Below are 23,314 nucleotides of genomic sequence, written 5' to 3' on the forward strand. Positions count from 1 at the left end.
GCAGTCCTTAACGAAAAACATTATTTTACTGCAGATGGAGGTTCTGCAACGTGTAACATCAGTAATCTAGGCCATAGGTAACATTCAGACATTGTTTCATAGTTTACTTCTCAGTATTTCAGTTTAAAATAAGAAAAAAAGTTCAACTTCATTCAAAGTTTCAACTTCATTTTTAATTCTAAACGTATTAGTCCTTCTGTTTTCTAAATGTCACTTTTTGCATATAACGCTTAACCAAAACTGTTTACAGGGAAGGGGAAAGCAGCAGTCAGACCAGAAGAGGCATGTCAAAACACAGCCTCCCCAAAGGCAGCTGGCTGCATCCCGAGGTACGAACTTCGGCAGGGAAAGGGACAGAACTAACTATTTAAGGATGATTCATATTTATCCCGCTGTAGGAAAGCACAGATATAACACCATTCTCCTGTCCACTCAAAGCAGCCTCTCGGCTACTTATCACCAGGCTTTAACTCGACCACGTACATAACAAAGGTACTTTTTTCCCCGCCTGCGTTCCCTCCTGTTCTGGAAACACGAACGTTCCATCCCCGCGCACGGCGGCCACACGCCGGCGGCACGGCCCGGCCCGGCGCCGGGGAAGCGCACCGCAGCCACACCGCGGCCCCGCGCTGTGCCCGGTCGCGTGTTCCCGCCCTCAGCTCACCCCTCCGCCAGCGCAGCGCCGCAGAGGCCAGCAGCCGGGCACGTCTCCGGGCAGCCGCTCGGTGCCCACCCCGCGCCGAGAAGAGCGTCGTGCGGTGCCGCGGCCGGGCAGCGATGGCTCCGTGAGGCCGCGGGCTGCCGGGCCAGGGCCGCGTCCCGGCCGGTACGCACCTTTGTTCCCCACGGCGGTGACGGAGCTGCCGCCCCCGGGCCCCTCCGGGCCGCTGTCGGGCGGCGGCGGCCGCTGTTCTCCCTGGGAGGCGCCGCCGGGGCCGAGCCGGGCTCTCTTACAGGGGTGGTCCCGCCCGCAGCCCGCGCTCATCCTCAGCGGACACGCCTCCCTCTGCCCGCCCGGCCCGCCTCAGCCGCGCGGGCCCGCCAGCGGCCACCGGGTCCGGTCGGGCAGCCGTCCTCCAGGGACGGCGCGACGACGCCGACCCTGCCTTTCCGCATCCTCCGGCCCGCGGCGCCGGGCTGCCCACGCCGCGCCTCGCGCCAAAATGGCCGCCCGCCGCGCTCCGCCCCGCCCCGCCGGCAGCGGGCTCGCGACGCCGGAAAGCAGCGCAGGGGCCGCTTCGCGACAGCGCCGCCATCGCTTTACAGCAGCCGCCTTACGACAACGCGGAGGTCGTGGCGGCGGGCGCGGAGGCGCCATGGAGGGCGGCGGCAACACCACCACCAAGGGCAGCGGCCTCGGCGGCCTCTTCGGCGCCGGCGGGGCCGGGTACTCGCACGCCGACCTCGCCGGGGTGCCGCGTGAGTAGCGGCCAGAGGGACCGGGCCGGCCAGCGCGTGTCCCTGCGGCGAGGAGGGCCGGGCGGGGGGCGCTGCCGAGCCAACGTGGCGGAGCCAGGCCGGGCCGCCGTGAGCTGGGGGGACGGGGGCACGGCCGGCACAGCGCCGGGCTCTCGGTGAGAGCAGCGGTACTGCCTTTGTTCCGGTCTGCAGTCGTCCCTCGGCTCGATGCTCGTTACCGTTCCCGTGAGCGAGGGTCGCCCCCGTTACTTCCCTGCGTGTGGGGCTGCTGCACGCAGCGGTGTCATCGTGATTTTTTTTTTTCTTTTTATCCCCAGTAACCGGAATGAGCCCTCTGTCCCCGTATTTGAACTTGGACCCCAAGTACCTAGTACAGGTGAGAAGAACGCTTGCTTTTTCGCACTGAGGTTGCTGTGGCCGTGTGGGAAGGCCTCAGAATCCCCCCAGAGCAATGCAGTGGATATAGGCCCCACGTGGCAAATGATCCTTTCAGTTCCGAGTCTGATACAAGCTCATAGTGCCACAACTTCTAGAAAACCAGTTCCAAGATCACTAAGGATATTGTGTCCATTTGCCAGTAGTGGAAAGAGTTCTTGTGCTTCCTTTCCCCTTCTCTACCACCAGGCACATGGCCCCAGCGCTCCTCTGCACAGCTCAGCACTTGGCACACCCCCCCATCAATCAGTAATGAATAGCATGCCTGTTTCATAACACAGCTTCACGTTAGCTAACATCATAGATCATAGACCACCACATTGTAAAAACAGTTATTTTAAACCCTGTAACGTTTTCCTTTTTCAGCAATATTAACAAAAGAGTGAAAAGGTTCAAGTTAACCCAATAAGGATGCATGCTAATGATTTCATTTATATATGGCTTATGTTGTCTGTGATCATTACATTTTGCAGAAGCAGCACTGAAGGTCATGAGTCATATAGCATCTGCTAATGTGTGCTTTTGTTTCATGGTAGGCAAGTGGAAAGCTCTGAACACAGTTGAGGGGCTGATTTTTCTGTTCCTCTTTCAATCAGAGCTGTTGCAGTTAAGATTACAACACAGCAAGCCTGTGGTTGGTAGGAATGGTAGGAAACAAGGGATATGCCTTTGCAGAAGTGGATTCCCTGGCACAGTTATCTTGCCTGTTGTTGCTGAGTAGTCAAAAATATTAAGTAGTTCTTTAGGCCTCGTTCCAAAATACCCTCTAAAGTAATCTTGTATTTAAAGAGCACCCATATACTTTCAGAACATGGAGTGAAGAGTTCTCCTTGGGAAAGTCAGCATTTTTGTTGAGAATCTTGTGCATCTTGTCATTGTCTCATAATTAAAAATAGGTGCATTGGCTGACCTTACCCCTACCATGTGCTAGTTTCCAGCAGGTTTCTCTAGCTCTTCATCTTTTTAAACTAATCTGACTTATAAGAATACAAGTCTGTTCCTGTGGGAAAAGGGCATACAACTGTAAAAAGCCTCACATTTCTCATGCCTGACATCACTATTTTGATGTCCCTTCCCCCCACCCCTTGTCTTAAGAACTGGTCACTTGACTGTAGGGAAATATTTAGTACACGCAGGTTTTCCATTAGTGTCAAAGTAGTGGGAAACCTTAATGCATTACTACATCTCTATAGGTTGCTCAGTGAGGAACAGCACTGCACAGTCAGAAAAAAAGAGGGCCTTTAAACGACAGCAGATCTTGTGCTGCCTCCTTAAAGACACAAAAATAAATAGCTGTGAATAACCACAGGATAAGACTTCCTTGGTGGCCTGTTTTTATTTATAGAGAATTGTGATAACGGGAGAAGAAAAAGCATCTAAGTCATTTTATAGTTTTGAAGTATTCTTCCATTCTTACTGAAATATAAGAGTATATTCCATTTGAAAGCTGCTGTAGATAACATACCCAGAAACACTGTTCACATCTGTTCTTGCATTAGTTCATCGCATGGGTTAAAGAAAAACCAAGTGTGGCCTACATTTTAAATCAGATACACTTGGAAAATACAAAGTTGTTTGTTCTTTTCTCCAGGATACAGATGAGTTTATCTTGCCCACAGGAGCCAACAAAACTCGGGGCAGATTTGAGCTAGCCTTTTTTACCATTGGAGGATGTTGTATGACAGGTAGGTGGTCATGTTTTCACTCTTTCCAGCTATTACAACAGTAACAAGATCTAAAGCATCTTATTTTGCAGTCTTTATCTATAGTCTTACATAAACGGCTATTTAACTTCAGGCTATACACTTTGAATTTTATCAGTGCCAACTTCTAGTATTTTTGTTTTTTCTTTTCTGCTAACCAGGGGCAGCATTTGGTGCACTGAATGGCTTGCGACTTGGCTTGAAGGAGACTCAGAATATGGCATGGTCAAAACCTAGAAATGTGCAGTAAGTGCTCAAGTGAAAAAGTTCAGCTTAGTAACAATTTTTTTTTTTTCCAGGATGGAACAAAATTAGCTCTAAATATACATTCAGTTTTGCAATATCTGTGTCTTTAGTAGAGACAAATTGGAGTCCAAATTTGTCAACATCAAGTTTGGAAATGTTTTTAGGCTAAAGATGTTCAGTTCAAACGTTTTTCATTTAGTCACAATTATGTCCTCTGACTTAAATATTTGAGAGACTTAACTTACTACTTTATTATTTACTGGAAATCTATTTCAATGTCAATACTGTGATTATATTTGTTGAAGTATTCCCAAAAGAAGCAATTTGTTTAGAGCTTTTATTTTCCTTACTTATCTGAGAGCAAGTTCTCTTTGCATTCCTGAGCCTATCAGAACTAGAAGGAGACTAGAAAGCAGAAAATGTGCCTGCCTGGATTTGTGTGCTGCTGAGCAAGCATTGCATGGTGTTCTGCTCACCAAGAAGCAAAATTGCTTCAGACAGATTCTTGGCAATACCAGGGAAAGTATTTGCAGGTAGGCTAATAATCATATTGAGAAAGAATAGAACTCACTCAACTGGTGAAGGGGATCTCTGGCTATGCAGCACTCCTTCTCAAGAACTAGCCTAGGTCCAAGAAATGCTCTCCCTACAGTGTCTGGCCTTTATATGAGCCCAGGGTGGCTCCACCCTGGGTCTACCCCCTCAGATTACATGGGGAGCACAGGTGTGAACAATTTGCATGTGCTCTCTGGGCCAGCCCCACCCCTTCACCAGGTGCTCAATCCTTAGTTCAGGCAACGACCAAACAGTTCCCCTACATCTCACCCCTTCACAGCATGAGCAGGGATTGGGCACTGTTTGTCCTACAAAGCAGCACAATTGCTTCTGACAAGTTCTTTGCAATACCCGGCAAAGTATTACTGGGAATACCAGTAGTCAGATACAGTAAAAAAAAGTTTGACTCACTCAGCTGGTGATGAAGATCTCCAGCTGTGGAACACTCCTTCCAAGGATGCAGCTGTCATCTAGGAAAGGTTCTCCTTGCAGAAGCTAGCCCTTAAATGAGCCCAGGGAAGGGGACCGTGGGTCCACCCCTTCCAGTCATGTGGGAAGCACAGGTAAATTGTCTGCAGCCGTGCTCCCTGGGCCAGCCACACCCCTTCACCAGGCGCTCAATCATCAGTTCAGTCCATGACCCAACAGTTCCCCTACAGGTGCATTTGGAGATGAGCCCATACATTGCGATCACAATATATACAATCAATAACTCCTGTACAGAATGCACAGAAGTCTGTAAATCAATTCACTTGTGTGGGCAGGCTTCATAGTTGTTGCAGGATCACACACACAAGGTTTGTAGTTATTGCAGGATCACAAATGTTGTGTGATTTATTCAATAGATGTACCCAGAACATCCAGGTTGTTTTTTAATTCAAGAAAGTGTACTACCAGGTGCCATCGAAGAGCAGAATATTACTAGGACTGTTCAGTGACACTGGAGCATTTAAGAGTTCAGTGATGTTGCTCCTCTTGGTGGTCTTGTGGATCACAGATCTCAGGGAGCGTATAACAACTGTTTAACTGGTACCAGAACAGGCAAGTCCACCCTCCAAGGTAAAATACAGGCAGTATCACAGTCCTAGGCCAGTATTTCTGCCTGAACAGAGGCATGTGCACACTGTTCGTGCTGCACTCTTCAGCCTGATATTGATGGTTAGGTGATTACATCAGGCACCACAGGGGTGTTCTGACCTGCCAAAGCAACAAAATCAGTGTTCCCTTCACAAGGGAACATCAGGGTTTATATTATAATTTCTAGGATTCAGAGTTACTGATCCCCCCTCTTCTAGTAACCTCCCCCACAGGGCAAGCAGGTCATACCACTCTCATCCTTCCTACATCTTTGAAAACCACTTTACCATATGGGTCCCTGGTACAAGGTCCTCAGGGGCAGGGAGCAGAAGATTATTCAGCATCCCAACTTGGAGTTTCAAGCATCCATCACTCCCCTTGACTTGGATTCTAAGAAGGAAGGCCCAAGTTGTCTGTAATATACACAGGGCACTGGGTTGACTATCTCTGGGTCTTTCATTTAGGCTTCTCAGCATCTCGTGGAGTCATTTGGTCCCCCACTGAAGGGACAGGTAATCAGTCTTCACAGCAGTCTTTATAATGCTTTTTTTTTTTTTTTTTTTTTTTTTGAGTTGTGGGTACTTTCCCTGGAATCCTACTAACTATGCCAAATGTTCTGCTCACAAAAAGCAGAATTGCTTCAGACAGGTTCATGGCAATAACAGACAAAGCATTCACAGGTAGGTCAATAGTCATATACAGAAAGAAGAATAGAACTCACTCAACTGGTGAAGGGGATCTCTAGCCATACAGTACTCCTTCTCAGGAACCAGCCTAGGCCCAAGAGATGCGCTCTTTGCTGTGGCTGGCCCTTACCTGAGCCCAGAAGGGCTCCACCCTGAGTCCACCATTCTGGTCACAGGGGGAGCACAGGTGCAAACAATTTGCCTGTGCTCCCTGGGCCAGCCAAACTCCTTCACCAGGCGTTCAATCACCAGTTCAAGCCATGACCTAACAGTTTGCCTGCACATAGTATGGGATTTTCTGGATCACAGCATCCACGAGTACTCCCAGCATTCCCAAGTTGACACCTTATCTGGTTGTTTGAAAGGATGCAATAAATATAAGAATACATTTTTATGCAGTATAGTTATATAATTATTCATAGTTGAGATGCCACTATAAGAAAACATGAGTGCCTTTAAAGGAGACATTGTAAACTAGAAGAGCGAGATATCTGGGGGAGACTTTTTATTTTTTTAAATAACTTTGGAAAAGGAATTTTAGAGAAGCAACGTACTATTATTTCACAGGACAGTTTGTACAGACTCTGCTCCTTTTAAAATACTGTTTCTGTATTTTGCAACCCCTTCTTTACCATTTCTAGTATTAAAGATAAAACCAAAATACTCCCCACTAGAATTAGACTCTTCCGTAGATGAACAAAATTGTATTTTGTGTATTTGTAATGAGCTTAGACAAATAAATGTTGTCATGCAAACTTTGATGGGTCCAGCCCAGCAGGTGGCAGTCATTGCCCACAGTGTTGTTTCCTAGTCCTTGCCCTTCAAGGGAAAAGGCATATTGAGGGTCATCATCACCTTGAATCAATGTATTAATTTCAGTCTTTCCCTAATCAAAGGCAAGGAGGAGAAATGTTTATCTAGATCTCCTTTAAATTCATCTTAAATGTACACTTTTTAAAATATGAATTTTGCTGCTATTTGCCTTTAGATATCTTGTGGCATTTCATGTATTAAGATAACAATTTTCCCATCAATTCCAAATTGATGGAATGTTGACAAAATGGGGCTCGGGGTTGTATTGAGAAGGAGACTGTCAGTACCCTGGCCTCTTGTGTGCTTTTCTCACTACTAAATGGAGTTCGTTACATAACCACATTCAGAAACAGCCTCTTTCCCTTTCCTAGTTAGGAAAGAGGAAAACTAGTAAGAAATGAAATCAAATGAACTCAAATTAGAAGGAATACAATGTGTAACATTTTCACTGTGTTAAGTGATGAACTAAGCTCCAGTGGTAGTCAGCTGTCCAGAGCGATACTGTGCCTGTGGCGGTGTTACACTGCTGGGAGATAAAAATCAGTCATTTCTTTCGGCTGTTGTCACTGTTCTGGTGACAGCTGATGCCAGGAAGAAGTGATTTGGTGCTTCCCTGAGAGTGTGCTAAGGGTTTGATTTTGCTCTTTAGTGCTAGTCCGGAAGCATACATGCAGAAATATTTAGGGTACCTTACTTTTGCTGTGTGCTCCTTTTCACAAGTGGAAGCACAGGATTGCCTCTTTTCCCATTGATATGCATTTGTTCAGACTTGTGTTCATTGCCGTCTCATTCATTCAGGTGTCACCATGCTCCCTGACGCATGATCCCTGTTTTGCTTGCACCTTCTAAAAGAGCACTCTGGCTTTCTTGAAGATGTTACACCCAGTTAAAACAACTCATTGTATCAGTCGTTCTCAGTAGCTATGTGAAAAGCTGTGTAACAAACAAATTAGTAGGTTTAGGAAGTCATTCGAAGGGAAGAGATTCAGATCTTGATATAGTGCGAGTCTGTCTCGAAAGACAGATTTTCTTAAGACTAGACAGAAATAAATATTTGTCTTTAGGAGTGCATCCTCTGCTCTTTGGAGTATGGATGATGGAGGAGATTATATATTACCGAGCTGTGTGCCTTTTCTTACTGTTCTATTTTAGAAGGCTTTTTAGTTTGTTATTCCAGTTTCAGTAATAAACATGTGGTATAAACACTTCATACCTGCTATCATAAACCCTGGGGCGTTAATTCTCTGGCTTAGGACAATGCCTGAAAGTAAAGCGCTAAAGCTTTTCGTATGTTTTTAACTTCTTTACAGAATTCTAAATATGGTGACGAGGCAAGGAGCGTTATGGGCTAACACTCTGGGATCTCTGGGTAAGTGAACTTGTCATTTTTAGGGAAAACAAATTGTAAAGATGTAACTATTTCAAGGAAAACATATCCTTCTGCATTTTCGTTTTGACATCTACCAGGAAAAATAGCAGCTGTTCTTTGGGAGTTGAGAGTATTTCAGCATAAAGGCCAAAACTGAATTTTAAGCGTAAGTAACTAGAGGCCTGTAATTAAATAACAGTATTTTTAGCGTGTTAGAAACAACAACTCTAGCTATGGAATAAAAGGAATAGACAAAAAATTGTAGGTAATTTTTACTGGTTAGTAAATTCTAGTTAATTCTACAGCTTAAGACAAAAAATATGATTTGAATCCTTTTGGAAGAAATAACAACCTAAAAAGAGTTTTTGGTCATATGAACAATTCCCTGATGTTTGTCTCAAGGTAAGAAGTCAAAATGTTTCTGTGGAAGAAATGTGATAGCCACTGAAAAATCTTATGGCTTTATGGTGTTAGTTTGGGTGGAAAAATTGCATATGATACCAACTTCAGGTCTAGACGTTGCTTATAACTAGTACAGATTAGGAAAAGAGCAAAGAAAATTATCAAAAGCCTGATAGGAGATGAAATTCTGTAAACTGAGTGGAGGAGACACCAAAAAAAAAAAATTGCACCAGTTGCCTCAGAAAAACAACTTATGAGAACTTCATAAAAGTCAACGGAATAACTAAAGTCCTGAAGAATATAAGCTCTTAGGCTTGCATTCCCATCCCACCTCCCAGTCTTAAAAAGAACGAACAGTTACTCTGAAAGGAGAATCAGAGAATCATAGAATGGTTTGGATTGGAAGGGACCTTTAAAATCATCTAGTTCCAACTTCCCTGCTGTAGGCAGGAACACCTCCCTCTAGACCAGGTTGCTCAAAGTCCCATCCAGCCTGGCCTTGAATGCTTCCAGGGAGGGGGCATCCACAACCTCACTGGGCAACCTGTTCCAGTGTCTCACCACCCTCTCAGTAAGGAATTTCTGTGAGAAATGGAGAACTGATGAAAAGATGTTGTTTTGAAATTGATGAATGTTGGAACTCATTGTCCCACAAAGTAGTAATGGAAGATAAATTGTCAGTATGTAAAACAAACTACATAGTGTTACAACCCTGTATTTTATATCATAATTTAAAAAAAATGCAAGGCACAGGCTAAATTGCATTTATTACATTTTATTTCAGTCTTCTTTCTGAAGAGTAGATTAGCTTGCCAGTTAACTTAGACATCAACTTTTGAGACATAATGTAGAGACCATAGGATTCAGAATGACGGTAGGCGTAACAATTTTCAAAATAGATGCACTTGCCTAAGATTTTTTCTTTTTTTGTGGGGGGGGTTGTTGGGAGAGTAGTATTTTCTATTCCAACTCTAATCAAAACATTTCTGAAAAATGGGATGCAGGAACACTGCAGTTCAAGGTCCTAAGGTAAGTGACACATTAACAGGGTTTTTCAGCTGTGTTTGAAGAAAGATTACTCAAGAAAATGTTTGTGCATTCCAGTAGCAAATTGGTTCTTTTGCTACATAGCATGGCCTCACGAGTCACAGAGTTAAGCAGAACTTGGTATTTGGGGTGTTGGTATTAGCTCTGCATCATCCTGATTACTGGAGAAAATCCTTAAAAGAAGCTAAAGAATTTTTGCATTTTATTTCACTCGTGCAGCATTTCTGTGTGTCAGATTCCTTTTGTCACTACTGACAATTTTTGTCATTCTGTTCCTAAACAGAGGTAGCAACATCTTTATTTAAAAGAATTTGTTGAATGTAGCTCTTCCTTCCCCTTGTTGTTCATACAGCATGCAACTAAGACAATGAAAACCACCATTGCCTATGCTGTCTGGAAAAAGATGCTACTGTTTGTCTCATCAACTTTAATATGGCTGCTTATGAAGGATTTATAGCAGAAGTAAAGATTTTAATTCTTAGCAGATGAGAGATGAAAGTGACACCATGTTGTCTTCACTTGAAGACCATTACATACTCTCCTGTTCTGAATGTGAAACGTGATTATATCATCAGCCTCCTTGGGGTGGGTTTGGGGGGGCTTCTCCTTTGTATGGAAAGGTTAGGCTGTATGTGCATACATACCGAAAGCTCACACATTCCTCATTGAAATCCTCTTCAGGATAGTTGACAGACTTCTCCAAAGTCTGGGGACAAAGTTCTCCTATGAGGCAGAGGTGAAGCAGTTGTGTATGTCTAATCCCAAGCAATCTAAGAGGCATTTATGCAGGAAACATAGGCCCTTGTTGTCTGGTTTGTGGTACCACGTTCTGAATGCTACACCTAAACCACTCGCATTGCATCTTGCTGACTTGTGGACAACAGTTTGGTCTGTTATCTAGAAAGTGTTGAGTTGATCAGTTTTGTGCCATCTCCAGAGGGCAATATAAAACCTGCCAGTGCAAAGTTAAATCTTCAAAAGCTTTTCAACAAATTTGAACTAATAAAGCAAGCGTAAGCCTCAGCCACTGCTTGATACCATCTGTTTGTCATGTCTTGAGATAGTGCTAGATATCATGAATAATGCTACTTTATGACCAACCTATGGCTAGAGAAAGGTCATCTGTAAAACCAATAGGGCTGGAATAAACACTGAAGACAGAAAATCTGTGCACAGTCTAACTAGTTACACTGAGCCTTGATTCTGAGCCTTGTATCTTAGACAATGGGAGTTTTAACTTGAATTTTTTAATGCTTTTCCTTCCCAGCTCTGCTTTACAGTGCATTTGGAGTCGTCATTGAAAAAACACGAGGTGCAGAAGATGACCTGAATACCATAGCTGCTGGAACCTTGACAGGAATGCTGTACAAAAGCACTGGTAGAGTGACAAAATGTTTTTGTTTTTCCTCTTGTGCTTTGTTCTAGTTATTAGGACTTGTTACTTTTTCTAAATACTGTCCTGCTCTAATAATTGAGAGTGTAAAAATGATATATTAGGCACAGAACTGGAACGTAGCTTTTTGCAGTTGCAGGTGTCTTATGAGTGACTTGTAATGAGCTTCATCTTGAAGCAGTCAAGGTGTTCTGTGTATTTCTCACCTCCCATCTCCAACTTTCCCTTCACTGTGGAAGGGGATTCCCGTTTCCTTGCATCCACTAACAGACTTGTAGGAGTGTTGGTTTTTATTCCTACTATACCTGAAATACACGGCTAAGAATGAGCTGGGTACACTTTTTGTATGATCTCACCATAAAGCTGAGTAAGCATTAGGCTGTTTATTTGGTATATGTATATAACGAACATAATTTGGCTCTCGTGATTATTGTTAGACCTGTGCAAGTTGGAAAGAATGCAGTTTAATTCTGCTGGAAACATTATTTACTGTTTTATGTGCAAGTTTCCCTTCAGCAGTCTTAGCTGTCTGAAAAACAATGTGTGGGTTAGGTCGCAGCTATCTGTGAGATTTGGAAAAACTACATATCTCCTTTCAGCTAATTGAAATTATTTACTTATACCAAAAGGGAAAACAAATGATGCTGTCAGCTTCTAAGGTTAAGAAATAACCAGAAATACTAAAATAAGAAGAGACTGTGGCCTTCACTAAGCATATATGAAACATTCATCTGGTGCTATCTTAAAGAGTTTAAGACAAAATTACTTTCTGTACAGGGGCTAATTAAAAAAAGAATCACATCCAAAGAAGTGAAAAATCAGGAATTCAAACCGAACACTTAAAGAAGCCTTAAGATTTTTTTCTAAACCTGAGATTTTATGGATTCGTGTTGTTAAAGTATGCAAAAAGAAGTTAATATTTGTAAAGCTGTCACATGGGTGTTTGTACAGCCACTGTGGTAGGACTCTTGTCTTTGCACAGTGATCGAGACCAGTAATGTTAGAGCAGCATGGATTTCAGGTGAGTTTGCTGGTGAATATTGAGTCGTTTGCAAAAGAGAGGACCTGAACTTCATCCGCAAGACTTCTGTTAACACATATTCCAGACTTAGCAATTGGAGGGATCGTAGTTTTTAGAGAATTACTGGGTACCACAAATTGATATTACCACAGGAAAAAAAAGAAAGTGTCAGTTTTAAGTCCCTCAGTAAAAGTTAGGCTGTATGATCCACCTGTATGTTATTGAGTAGATAATTCTATAATTAACTGCATAATAATTAGTTGCATATTTTACTGAGCCTCAGTGCCTTAGAAATGTTTCTGAATATCAGCTTTATATATTGAACGAAGCAGCTTGAGATACTTTATTTTTCTGTTGATCTAGACTAATTAAAAGCAGAAGTAATTGGCTGGAGCAGTCTTATAAATGCTAGCTCATGCACTTAACCTTGCTAGAGCATATAGCTCTCTTGCAGTCAGTTACTTATTGGGGGTTTCCTGAGGGATCTGCCAGATGGCCAACAACAGCTGGATAGGGTACAGAAAATGTTAGAATTCTATACTGCTACGACTGCCATCTTGCACTTCGGAACGAGTTTGCCCCATGCCTTTCAAAAGTATGGAAGTGGCATTATGTGTGATCTTTTCTTGGTGCGGTGCAACCGTGCATGTCTACTTTGGTCACATGCAGTCATCTGACACTAAAAAAAAAATTACCAGAGCACGGTGGAACTTCTGTTTTGTAACGCATGATCTGTAGAGGTAATAGTCACCCTGATAAAGATAAGAGTACTGAGTAAGTCTTTATTCATCACAGTGTTGGACTTCTAGTATACCTCCTGCGCAGAAACTCAAAAGAGGTACAGTTTCACAGGGAACGTGAGCAGCACAGTAGGACTTTATTTTTAAGGATAAGTTCTGGAAGTGAAAAAGCTGTTAGCCACATCTGTTGGAAGAACATAATTCCAATATTATTTTCCTTTTTTCCTTTCATGCTCTGTTCCTCCTGCTTCTTCTCCCATGCTTCCTTTCCTGTGACCTTATGCCAGAGTACCCTTCCTCATTCAGTATGGTAAAGCTTCCCTCTAAAAGCTCTGCCTTTACCCAGCATCAATATATATCTCCAAAAACCCTGAAATACTTCTGTTACATCGTATGCAAAGGATCTGTTTGTGTCTGTGATGTACACTGAGCTTGTAACCGTTTTATGTTACATGGAACGCCATGTTGTATTGGCATTAGAAGGGGCAGTTTGAAAGCTGAGAGGTTTCTGTGAGAATCCTCATACTTCAGTGGCAGTTAGGAACTTCCATGGGCACTCCCTACCAAATCAAGTCCATTCTGTAATTCACGAGGTGGGATGCAGAGTTGATAGAGGCAGTGTTGTTCAAGCACTCAGATTTTCCATTCCCATCATTTCTCTTTTGTGAAGAGATGAGGAATGTGTTTAAGAAGAAACAGTATAAAGTAAGGCAGGCTTTTTGTTCTGACTTTCTGGTTCCTGTTTAAACATGGCACTGACGGAACAATCACATCAGCAGTCCTGCTGTGCTGGAAAAATACTCTTTTGTGTATTGTACAAAGCCTTCCTGTAGACTGTTTCGCTTTGGTCTTTGCTGAGAGACCATGAGTGGACAGGAAAAAAAAACAATATGAAGACTTTTTGGAGGTTGATGTTTGTTGCCCCAGACTGGTCCCAGTGTTCACAGTTTGTCCTTGTGGAGGTGCTAATCATTACCAAAATGCTAGCAGCAAGAAGGCTTTGAGAGCACCCACACCCTAAAGCCAGAAGTCTGCAAGCAGGTTTGTGCAAGACTCCTTAACCCACAGCTTGTGTGTCAGGAGATAAAAAGAATATCACAGTCTGCAAGTGCAGTCTGTGGAAATTCTGCTTTCCTGCGTTCATTGGAAGTGGTGTCCTCATTGAAAATTCCCCATTGCAGGTAACTAAAGCAGTTAAGTCCCCAGGAGTTCCTACAGACCTCCTTGCAGCCAGTCAGATATGTTAACTTGCTGCAATAAGGGGAACAGCACTGTGGAATCCATCTCAGCATACTGTATGGATTAGGTCAACAGGTGCTGTGAGTAGAGTTTGAAAGTGGAACTAATTGGAGGAACTTGGAGACAGCACACTTTTATGGATCCATTTGTCCAGGGTGGTCTCTAACTTCCACACTGGTGAAGTGCTATGATGACTTACTAGCTCTTAGCCTGAATGTAGCCATGTGCAGTATGAACTTGCTGCACCAGGCTTTGCAATTCATGAAAGCTGCACTTGAAGCTCCCAGCCTAACTTCCATCCAGAATATTCGGTGTGATGGATGAAATAAAGCCCTTTGTGTTCCTGTGTCAGTGACATATGAAATGAAAGTGCTGCAGCTTAACAAAACAGAACAGGATTGACTAAAAAGGAGTCTGATTTCCAAAGTAAGTCTACAAGGATGGCTTTTCCTTTTAATTAGATATTCTTTATTTTTTGACTTCAAACCAAGGCAGAAGTTAAGGTCTGTTGGATGACTGTTTTTCTCCTGAAAAGTTACAAAGCACACATACTGACATCTTAGAGCAAGGAAATATTTAGGCTTCTTGCATTCTTTTCCAACCTCTTTTCTAAATCAAACATCTTCCATTTTCTCATCATGGTACCAGTCTCTGAAAGTAGCAAAAAACCAGAAAGATGATGGTCCCTGTGTGTGATGCTACTTACTCCCTCTCATCACAAAAACACACACAGTTGCAGCCATCATTTCACAGAAGCAGGCACAGTGGGTTGCACTGCACTAAGTATTGATCAGTCAGGAAAAAGATACTGAGCTGGGTGGGCCCTTGATCTGACCCCAGGTGACAGGCATTGGTTTCTCACTGAACCCTAACAGAGTTCACTAAACAGAAAACTTCAATAACCTTTATCTGAGCGTTACGCATGCTGTAGATGTTCTTTTTGTTAGATAATTTTTATTTCCACTGTACAGCAGGGGAGATAGGAGCAAGAATAAACTCACTCTTTGGACAAACTGAATTAATTTTGTTTTCTGTGCTTCAGTGCAGTAGGAACCTGATAGAACCTCTCTTGCCTTTTGCGCAGTAGCTGGTATGTGATTTAGTATAAAATAATCTGAAGATAAATGGATGCTGGCAATAACCAAAGGCAGTGGTAGTCATCATAAGACCTCAGAACACAACCCATGAAATCAATGCATCATGAATTAATTAGGAAGGGCCAAATGTTACATTGCTAGCAGTAAAGTCTGCACAGAGCTAAAGATCAGCTCTGTGAACTTCACTGGCAGGAGCTGGGGGTGGCTGGGTTCACTGATTACATCATGAGCTATAGAGGTTTCTTCCCCCTGGGTTCGGTCTATTTTTCTTTGGGCCAGACAGGTTTGTTTTTCTTGTTTCCGTCTGGGGAGGGGAGGCAGGGGAAGAAGCTGCTGGCAGAGCACGGCAGGTGTGGCTCTGGCATCGCTGCATTCACTGCATTATTCGGAGAAAAGCAAGTAGATGATTTGCTTCTGAACTTCAGACTTCATATCTGTCTGGTATTTTAGACATTAGGACCTTCTTAAAACCTAAAAAGCTGAGGTTGCCTTGTATATCTGAAAAACCAAGTCCTTAGGTCATTTAAATAGCACCTTGTTCCTAGAGGTTCTAAAGGAAGTGAAATTGTTCCCATTCTGAATGTCAGAGGGAGAGGAAAAACTAATCACGCATTAGTTCTTTTGTTGGATATAAATAGGTGGGGCTGGCTTTTCAATTAAGGTATCCCTAATGTTTACCATAGGATGTTCTGGTTTTAAACATCCAGGAAATGAGAGTTCTGAGAATACATTCTGAAAATATGGGCAGTAAAGTCTGAAATGGAAGATTTTGCCCTCGTGTTGTACAGTGTAGGTCATGTGTTTCCCTACTAAGTCAAATTCACTTGCATCTGTTGTTAGAATACATTGAGTCATTGCACAGCGTGCTATGCACTTGAAATGTTTCAGAGAAGAAGGACAGTACTCTGTGGTGAAAAGGTGCGTCAACTAAAGCCAAACAAACCATGTTGTCATGTAGGGAGCATTAGGTGCTTCTTCAGAAACCCCCAGCAGCTTCTCAGCTATCAATCATGAAAGTTGCCTGATCTCAAAGTACCTGCTCTCAGAAGTGTCTGTCAGCTAGAGCTTTATCTCAGCCCAGCATACAGGATGAGAGGCTTACCGTCATGTTTCTAGCAGGGTTTGTTGCGGCAGAGTTGGTATCTGAGGGCTGCAGAGGGCGATTGCAGAGGAGGAGTGAGAACTTGGGCTATCATGGAAACACAGCTGAGATGGGAGGGGAGAGGTTTTTTCCATTTTTTTGTTTATTTAAAAAACAAGGTGATTTTCTCAGAGGGCTTAACATTTCCTGCCCAGCAACTGGGCTGCGTTCTGCAGTGCATTACTGTTCGATGTCTGCCACAGACCTGGACACTTTTGCTCAGATGGAAATCAGTTATGGAAAGGAAAGTTCTTTATGTGGTTTCTGCTTTGATGGGTTTTTTTAAACTAACTCAGTAAGGCACTTGACTTCAACTGCGTGAATTTATTTCTTGCTCATGAAACAGACTTCTACTGACACATCTTCAGCAAAGTCCAAGGGGACGTAAATTCTGTGCAGGACCTGCAGAATGCTTCAGGCCAGTAGGGTTGATGCTTTGTAAGTAGATTTAGGGCTTCCCTCCTTACCTGGCTGGCCTCAGCACATGACAATATTGACGGCTTTTTTTTGTTAGGAGCAGGGCATCTTAGCAGCACCGAGCCTGTGTGGATGCTGGAGAAAGGCTCCACTGTGCAAATTAAAGAGAGTTCTCTTATAGAACCCTGACTTCCCCCGCAACCATGCTCAATCAGCCTCCAACCAATCTTTCTTCCGTAGGGAAAATAGGACTTTAAGGTGAAAGGAGGGGAATAGGACCTGGAGCTGAAAGAAGGGCCTGTAGGGACAGTCACAGCCCCGTGCTGCCTCGCTTTCTGTGGGGATGTGCCACGTTTCGTGCACTTCCCCATAGAGCTGCATGGTTAGGAGCCCTCTTTTGGAAGTTTCTTCTGTGAAGAATTGCTACTTAATATAAGCAGCAGAAAATGAGGCTAATGTTTAATTCATTTTTCCCAAAGAAGTAATGAGCAGACAGTATTTTTGCAGGTTTTGCACACGGTGTCCTTTAAATGTCACCTGTGGCTTTTAGCCAGCAGCTGCCCACAGCAGGACGACTGTGTGTGCCCGGCTGTGTACCCAGCTGCGAGCCCTTCCTGTGAGAAGCTTTTTGTGCAGCAAGGTCAGGCCAAGCTGCCAAAACCACACGTCTGCCTTTGGGTTCCTGGTTTAGTCGCGTAGGTACATAAATGGCTTCTCTTTCTGCTCGGAGCTTTGCTTGGAGCGGTGAGGGCAGCGACCTCAGCAGGTTTGTACCCAAATCCCCCCAGATGATCACAGCTAGTCCAGCAGTGAAGTTTCTAGAAAGCCACAGCCAGACGTGACCTCTGTTACGGAGTCCAAGCTGTGCTGTTGGCTCTGCAGCTTCCTGGTTGCAGCACATGTCCAGGCAACACGTACAGCTTTAACAGCTCCAGTGAGGTGCGTTTGATCTTGCAGCGTATGTAGGGCTGTCTCAGCCTAGCTGGAGCCAGCAGCTCCTTGCCCCACCAAAAGCCTAAACGCAGTCCTGTGAGACAGCTTTATGGCCCCTAATGGAAAAAGAATAATTGTTGCTGATTACTGGGCTGCGCTTCCTTTCAAGCCTGAGGAACTTGAACTCCACGGTCGGTTTTACCAAGGAAGCGGGCACATGGCATCTGCCACAAGCTGAGAGGCAGCCTTGTCAGTGCGCGTTATCTTGCGTGCTTAGTTTGGCACTGATAAACATTGCAGAATCAAACTCTCTGAAGTTCCCCAGTGTTGAGTCACGCTCTCAGATGTTCCCATGTGGTCAGAATATATTCTGGGAACTTGACCAGGGCACTCCCTGCTCCTGTGAAACAGCCGTTCCGCTGGTCGGTAATAGCGGACGGACAGACGCCTCCCTCCACCCCTGCCCCTGCGCATGGCAGCTCACACGGCGTGTGGGGCTGTGGTGCTGCCGACTCCCACGTCCCGGCAGGACGCTGCCAGTGGCCATACCTGCACCATGTTTTTACTGTCACAACTTCTGGAATCCTTAGGTTCGACTAAGTAGCTTTATATTTACATATGCATCCTTTGTTGTCTGTGCGACTCAGTTTTTGCCATTGCAAAATGGCTTTAAAGATGAAGAATATAAGAATTGGGGAAATAAATGCGTTGCCCTAGTAAGTCCTTGGCAGTTACTGCTTTTTTTTAAGGGTTTTTCTTTTCAGGTTTAAAGTTTACCAGAAAGTAGTGGTAAGTTCTGTCTGATGGCCCTCCTTACTCTGGTTCCCAAGGTCACACACATCACTCCTGTTCTGTTCGTTTATTGCCATTCTGCCCTTTCTTTTTCCACTCAAATCTAGTGACTCTAATGGACAAACGGATTATTACTCCTCATCTCAATCCCTAGCTGGAAGAGCTTTTAAAGCAAGAGGAGGTCGTATTTGCCTGGAAACGTGCTGAGGAAAGATGAAAGAGTAGGGCTTTGGAAAAGTCATCATTATTTCAAGTGTTCCGTGTGGTTTCTAAGGCTGTGGTGCTATGTTAGCAGGAATGTGACAGAAATCACAGCAGCAGGAACAGGGTCAGGGTGATGAGCCATCTCTCCTGAGCTTAGCTGTTGGTTTGAGGGGTTCCACAGGCGCCCATTCTGGAAAGTTATTCAAAAAAGCACACTTGTTCTAGATTTGAACAACTTCTTGGGAGTTGCTGTGGCTGATGATTGCACAGAAGCAACATTAATAAGTTTTTCTTTTCTTCTTTTTCAGGCGGAGTGCGTGGGATAGCACGAGGGGGCATTGCAGGTCTGACGCTTACTGGCCTCTACGCCCTGTATAACAACTGGGAGCACATGAAGGGCTCCATCACCCGGCAGTCCCTCTGAGCAGGGCAGCCAGCGCCGGGCAGAGGACACGCTTGCACAGTCACCAATCCAATCACTGCGAGATCTGTCTGGTGCCCCTTCCTATTTTATTTACAATTAGTGTGAAACCGAAGGAAGCTGTGCTGGGAGGAACCTCTTGCCACCATTTGGCTGGATCGGTCCTTTCCTTCCTGCCAGCCACTTGCTGGAGGCAGCGATAGTTGTTGGACCTGCAAGTGAGCGGAGTGGCCACCACGACAGTCTCCCTGACACGCTCACCAGCCAGCCCTGGGCCAGAGCCACGCGGCGTGCTTGAGTCCCATTGCTGCGCCAGTTGCACTGCCAGGTCCAGTCAGATGCGTGTGCTGCTGCTGCGCAATAAAGGCTGTGTCCATAGAGCCCTTCACTGCGGTCTGTCAGCAGCACCTGGGCAGCCGGAGCAGGTGGGAGCCTTCAGCAGCAACTGGCACAGGGCAGGGCTCGTTGCTCTTACAGCTCAGGGTAAGCTGTTAAAAGGGATATTGTAATTAATAAAAAGGGTGGTACTTATGCAACACCTTTTCTATGCTTTGCTGTTCCTGCTACCGTTGAGACAAAAATATCCTGCATCCAGTGACTAGCATTTACAGTTCAGCTTTGAAGGACCGTTGTGATAGAGTCATGAGGCAGTTGGGTGAGGGGAAGTGATGGATGGCTGATTGTCTCCTGATGCATGGTGACAGCAAGGCACGCTGGGCAGGAGCTGACGCCACTCCCTGGCTTGTCACAAACACAGAAGTTGTGTATGGATGGAGGGCAGTAACCAATCACTGTTGCAAGACAGCTGTCACTGGGTTATAAAACACTTTGGTGCTCCAGGACCTCAGAGCTCGCTCAGCCAACCATTAGAAACCAAGCAATACAAGTACTCCTCTTGCTTGCTGTTACTGGCTTTTTAATTAATAAGTTTCTCTTCCCAGCCCCCAAGTAGTTCTTGTAGGTTACTGGCAAAACAGAGATGTGATGAATCTACGCCTTTACCAGTGTTGAAGTGAAACCATCTATCAAGCTTTTTTTGTAGATAAATGGAACAGTAAGCTACAAATCAATTCAGTAGTTAAGATTACTGTGTAACAGTTCATTCCTTAAGTTTGTGATTGAACAGGTCCAGGACAGGACAAAGGCAAGGAAAAAAAATAGAAGAGATACTAGTTAATAAATAACCTGTAAAGCTTTTGATAATTGTGGTACACCCAACAAAATAGAAACAAAGTAGAAGAAAGGTAGCAGCGCTTTTCTCTGTCAAGAAGCCTCTGTCTTGAAGGAGGAGTCTTCACAGTTGCACTGCATTGGCCTTGCTTGGCTGCCAGCTCAAAGCAGGTGCTTTACACCAGCTTTTAACTACATCTAACATAAAGCAAACCGTTCTTTTTTCATCTCCTTTGTAAATGCTGTTTCTTGTTAAACCTTATATATATTCCACTTCATTCAGAGTGGGTTATGTATTGGTGTTGTGGTGTAAGGGCTGGACCTTTTAGCACGTACTCTTTAGGGTCATGCCACTAAAGAAACTGTGTCCTGCTTGCAGGTGCAGAAAGGTGACTTGCTGTCGGTGGGCCATGGGGAAGGTGCTTGCAATTTCGTACAGAGCTGCTTTTTTCCTCCCCGTTGGCACTGAGGGTTCCTCCTGTCCCATGTTTCTTGGTCACCTTTAATAGGAGTTGTACTCCTGCATAATCAACAGTGATAGACAAAGAATTGTTGGCCACTTCTGGGGAGAAGTGCTTTTCAACTATCTGGAACTTTGCAAGGTTTTGCAAAAAAAGTTTTGCTTTTTCAGGAATGAAGTATGAGCCAGGAGGTCTCTGCCCCTAGCTGAGGTGGGAAAGCTGTGAATCTTGGTAAATGGCTTTTTTAATTCACGTGCACTGGGGATAATATAGGAATGAACTTCTGGGTTCACAGCTGCCACTGTCTGAAGGCTAGGCTGGCTCGAGGTAGCTTGCTTTGTTACTGTTCTGCCATCACCTCCAGTCGCCCGGAACTGCTTGCCCTCAGGGCAGAGCTAAGTGTGTTTTTCTGAAGTAAGCTTTGTTTCTAAGACTGTTAACAGCTGTGGTTCCTAACCTGTTTGCATACAGGGCGGCGCATAGTTGAGCTATGAAATACAACCACAGCGGCAGCCAGCTCTGCGTGGGATTTAGCTTGGAATGCTGCACTGTTTTCACATGGAGGAAAGGGGAGCAGTGGCCACCCAGTAGCAGCAGCATGCACTGACATACGTGTTCATGTTTTATGGCTCCAAGCTCTCCAAAGCAAAACTCTGCGTAAACTCTTAAGGATTATAGAGAGCATCTTTCTCATGCTTTATGTGCAAGAGTTGCTGTGCTCACTTTTTACTGGTGACCAATCAGTCACCATATAAAGCTGCTGCTTAAAGCTGTGACCAAGAGTATGTGAGTTCAGTAGGAATAAAAGGAAGTTGCACGTGTAGGATTTGGTATACAAACATAGTCCTCCAACGGGGAATTATGTAAATGTGGGTGTAAAGGACCTCTGCGGTCCCAAAGGGCTGTGTGCTCTGTCTGCGTGCTGTGCCAGTCACAGCAGCTGGTTTTGCTGATAGTGACAGACACCTTTCCATGCTGTGGCAGCAAGTGAGGGAATCTGAGACAGCAGCTGTAAGGAAAGCTTTCTGATTGTTGTGCAGCCACCTTTGTCTGTAGCCCGAAGAAAAGAAAAGTAAACCCTACTTCAGCACTCCCTATCAGCAGATGAGTTCTTGTACCAGGGGGGAATTGGTTGAAGCTTCATTGGTCACAAGGTAGCAACCTCAGCTTCCTCAGTGAAGCAGAAGCTGCTTCTGAAAACAGGAGGCGGATGTATGCCAGGGCAGCAAAAGGGATCCAGGGCTTGCAGGTTGTTTCCTGACTTAACATGGGAATGTAAAAGAATGGGGGGCAATTCCAGTTTAGGTTTTATCAGATTTTGCCTCTCTGCATAGAGGTATAGCTAGAAAATTAATATGCTTTAAATGAAGCTTTGTATACTTGTGTATTGGCCTGCACTGCTGAATGCCAGGCACCACAGTGACATGGGAGACTACCACAGCCCTTTTTAGTACTCTGTCATTAACATTGGTATTGCATTCCACTTGGCTCTCTCTTCCTGCTGTGTAATCCTCCTCTCCCTGCCCAGATGTGCTGGCACAGCAGGCACAAGCCCAGGGACTGGGCAGCCTCACACCTCAGGAGCCCCGTGAGCAGCCTTGGTATGGGGGTGCATCAGCCCTTCACCAGGCTCATGCTCTCCTGCTTGGGATTGCCCAGGCCCTGCTTTCACCAACATGCATTATGTGATCACAAAGCATTTGGGTTATTTTGCACAAAAGCAAGTTAGGAGCCTTCATTTATTACACAAACTCAGCCAAGGGTGCAGGAGATGCTTGCTGCAGCTTAGCTGGGAGGGGATGGATGAAGTGTCTGAGAAGACCCCGTTCCTCAGTACGAGACATCAGCCTAACACAGTCAGCTCATTCAAAGAAAATCTTTCTGACTGCTTGTGAAACTATGAAGTGCTCTCTGTGCCTGCTGTTTTGTCTTCCTTTTGTACTTAGAAGACCTGAAATAATGATTTGTCCTTGTCTGTGAAAGCTGTATGCTCAGGATACTCACTCAGGAGTTCTACATGTGGCTGCTAAGAGGTCTAGCCCATAGACACATACAACCACATACGAAATTCCAGGTAACTGGGTTGAAAGGCTGCCAGGCCCAGCTGCACGCTGTCACAGAAGAACGTTCTCTTTGTGGTACAGTGCTACTTAAAGGAATGGGAAATCCTCAGAGGAGAAGTAAAATATGCAACAAGTCTGACATGCAAATACAAGGAGAGCTCAAAAGCCAGCGAACCAGCTTTCAGTTGTGCAGCCAGACACAATACAGATACAGAAGAGGACAGAAGCGTATTAAAAACAAAATCCATAAATCCTTCAATATTCAAGAGTACTAAGACTCAGAAGACACCATTTTGTCTAAATCTGTGTTTCTTACAGCTCCTGAATAAAGGCCAGTGCATTAGCCATACCAGCTATGTGTCCGGGGGCTTCTGTTCACTGCAGGGATGGCAGTAGGTTCCCTGGGGTTCCCCAGCCTGGGCACTGACCACAGTGCAGGTGGGGGCCAAGCAGTGAACTGAAACACAAAG

At 44.6% G+C, this 23,314-nt stretch overlaps 2 protein-coding genes across 5 annotated transcripts in view; one reads left to right on the plus strand and one right to left on the minus strand.

The window, feature by feature from the left end:
- Nucleotides 1–1,162, minus strand: part of PARG (poly(ADP-ribose) glycohydrolase) — a 67,277-nt gene extending 66,115 nt beyond the window's left edge. For 2 of the 3 annotated variants that reach the window (XR_002439390.1, XM_021398958.1), the window contains exon 1: nucleotides 835–1,162. Coding sequence is in view for 2 of the 3 variants with exons in the window: in XM_021398958.1 (XP_021254633.1) it covers nucleotides 835–985 (151 nt within the window). In the remaining variant the exon portion in view is untranslated. The remainder of the gene's footprint in view (nucleotides 1–834) is intronic. The other variant, XM_021398957.1, reaches the window with a different exon arrangement.
- Nucleotides 596–23,193, plus strand: LOC110399759 (mitochondrial import inner membrane translocase subunit Tim23). Of its 2 annotated transcripts, none has more exons than XM_021398984.1 (7): nucleotides 596–826; nucleotides 1,737–1,795; nucleotides 3,446–3,539; nucleotides 3,719–3,803; nucleotides 8,245–8,303; nucleotides 11,020–11,130; nucleotides 19,038–23,193. In XM_021398984.1, exons 2-7 carry the CDS (start codon nucleotides 1,745–1,747, stop codon nucleotides 19,151–19,153), a joined length of 516 nt encoding a protein of 171 aa, XP_021254659.1. In that variant the 5' UTR covers nucleotides 596–826; nucleotides 1,737–1,744; the 3' UTR covers nucleotides 19,154–23,193. The 2 variants fall into 2 exon arrangements, with proteins under 2 accessions (XP_021254659.1, XP_021254658.1); XM_021398983.1 differs by lacking the exon at nucleotides 596–826 and adding an exon at nucleotides 1,241–1,419.

This window comes from Numida meleagris, chromosome 5 (genome assembly GCF_002078875.1).
Source record: "Numida meleagris isolate 19003 breed g44 Domestic line chromosome 5, NumMel1.0, whole genome shotgun sequence".
Classification (NCBI taxonomy): domain Eukaryota; kingdom Metazoa; phylum Chordata; class Aves; order Galliformes; family Numididae; genus Numida; species Numida meleagris.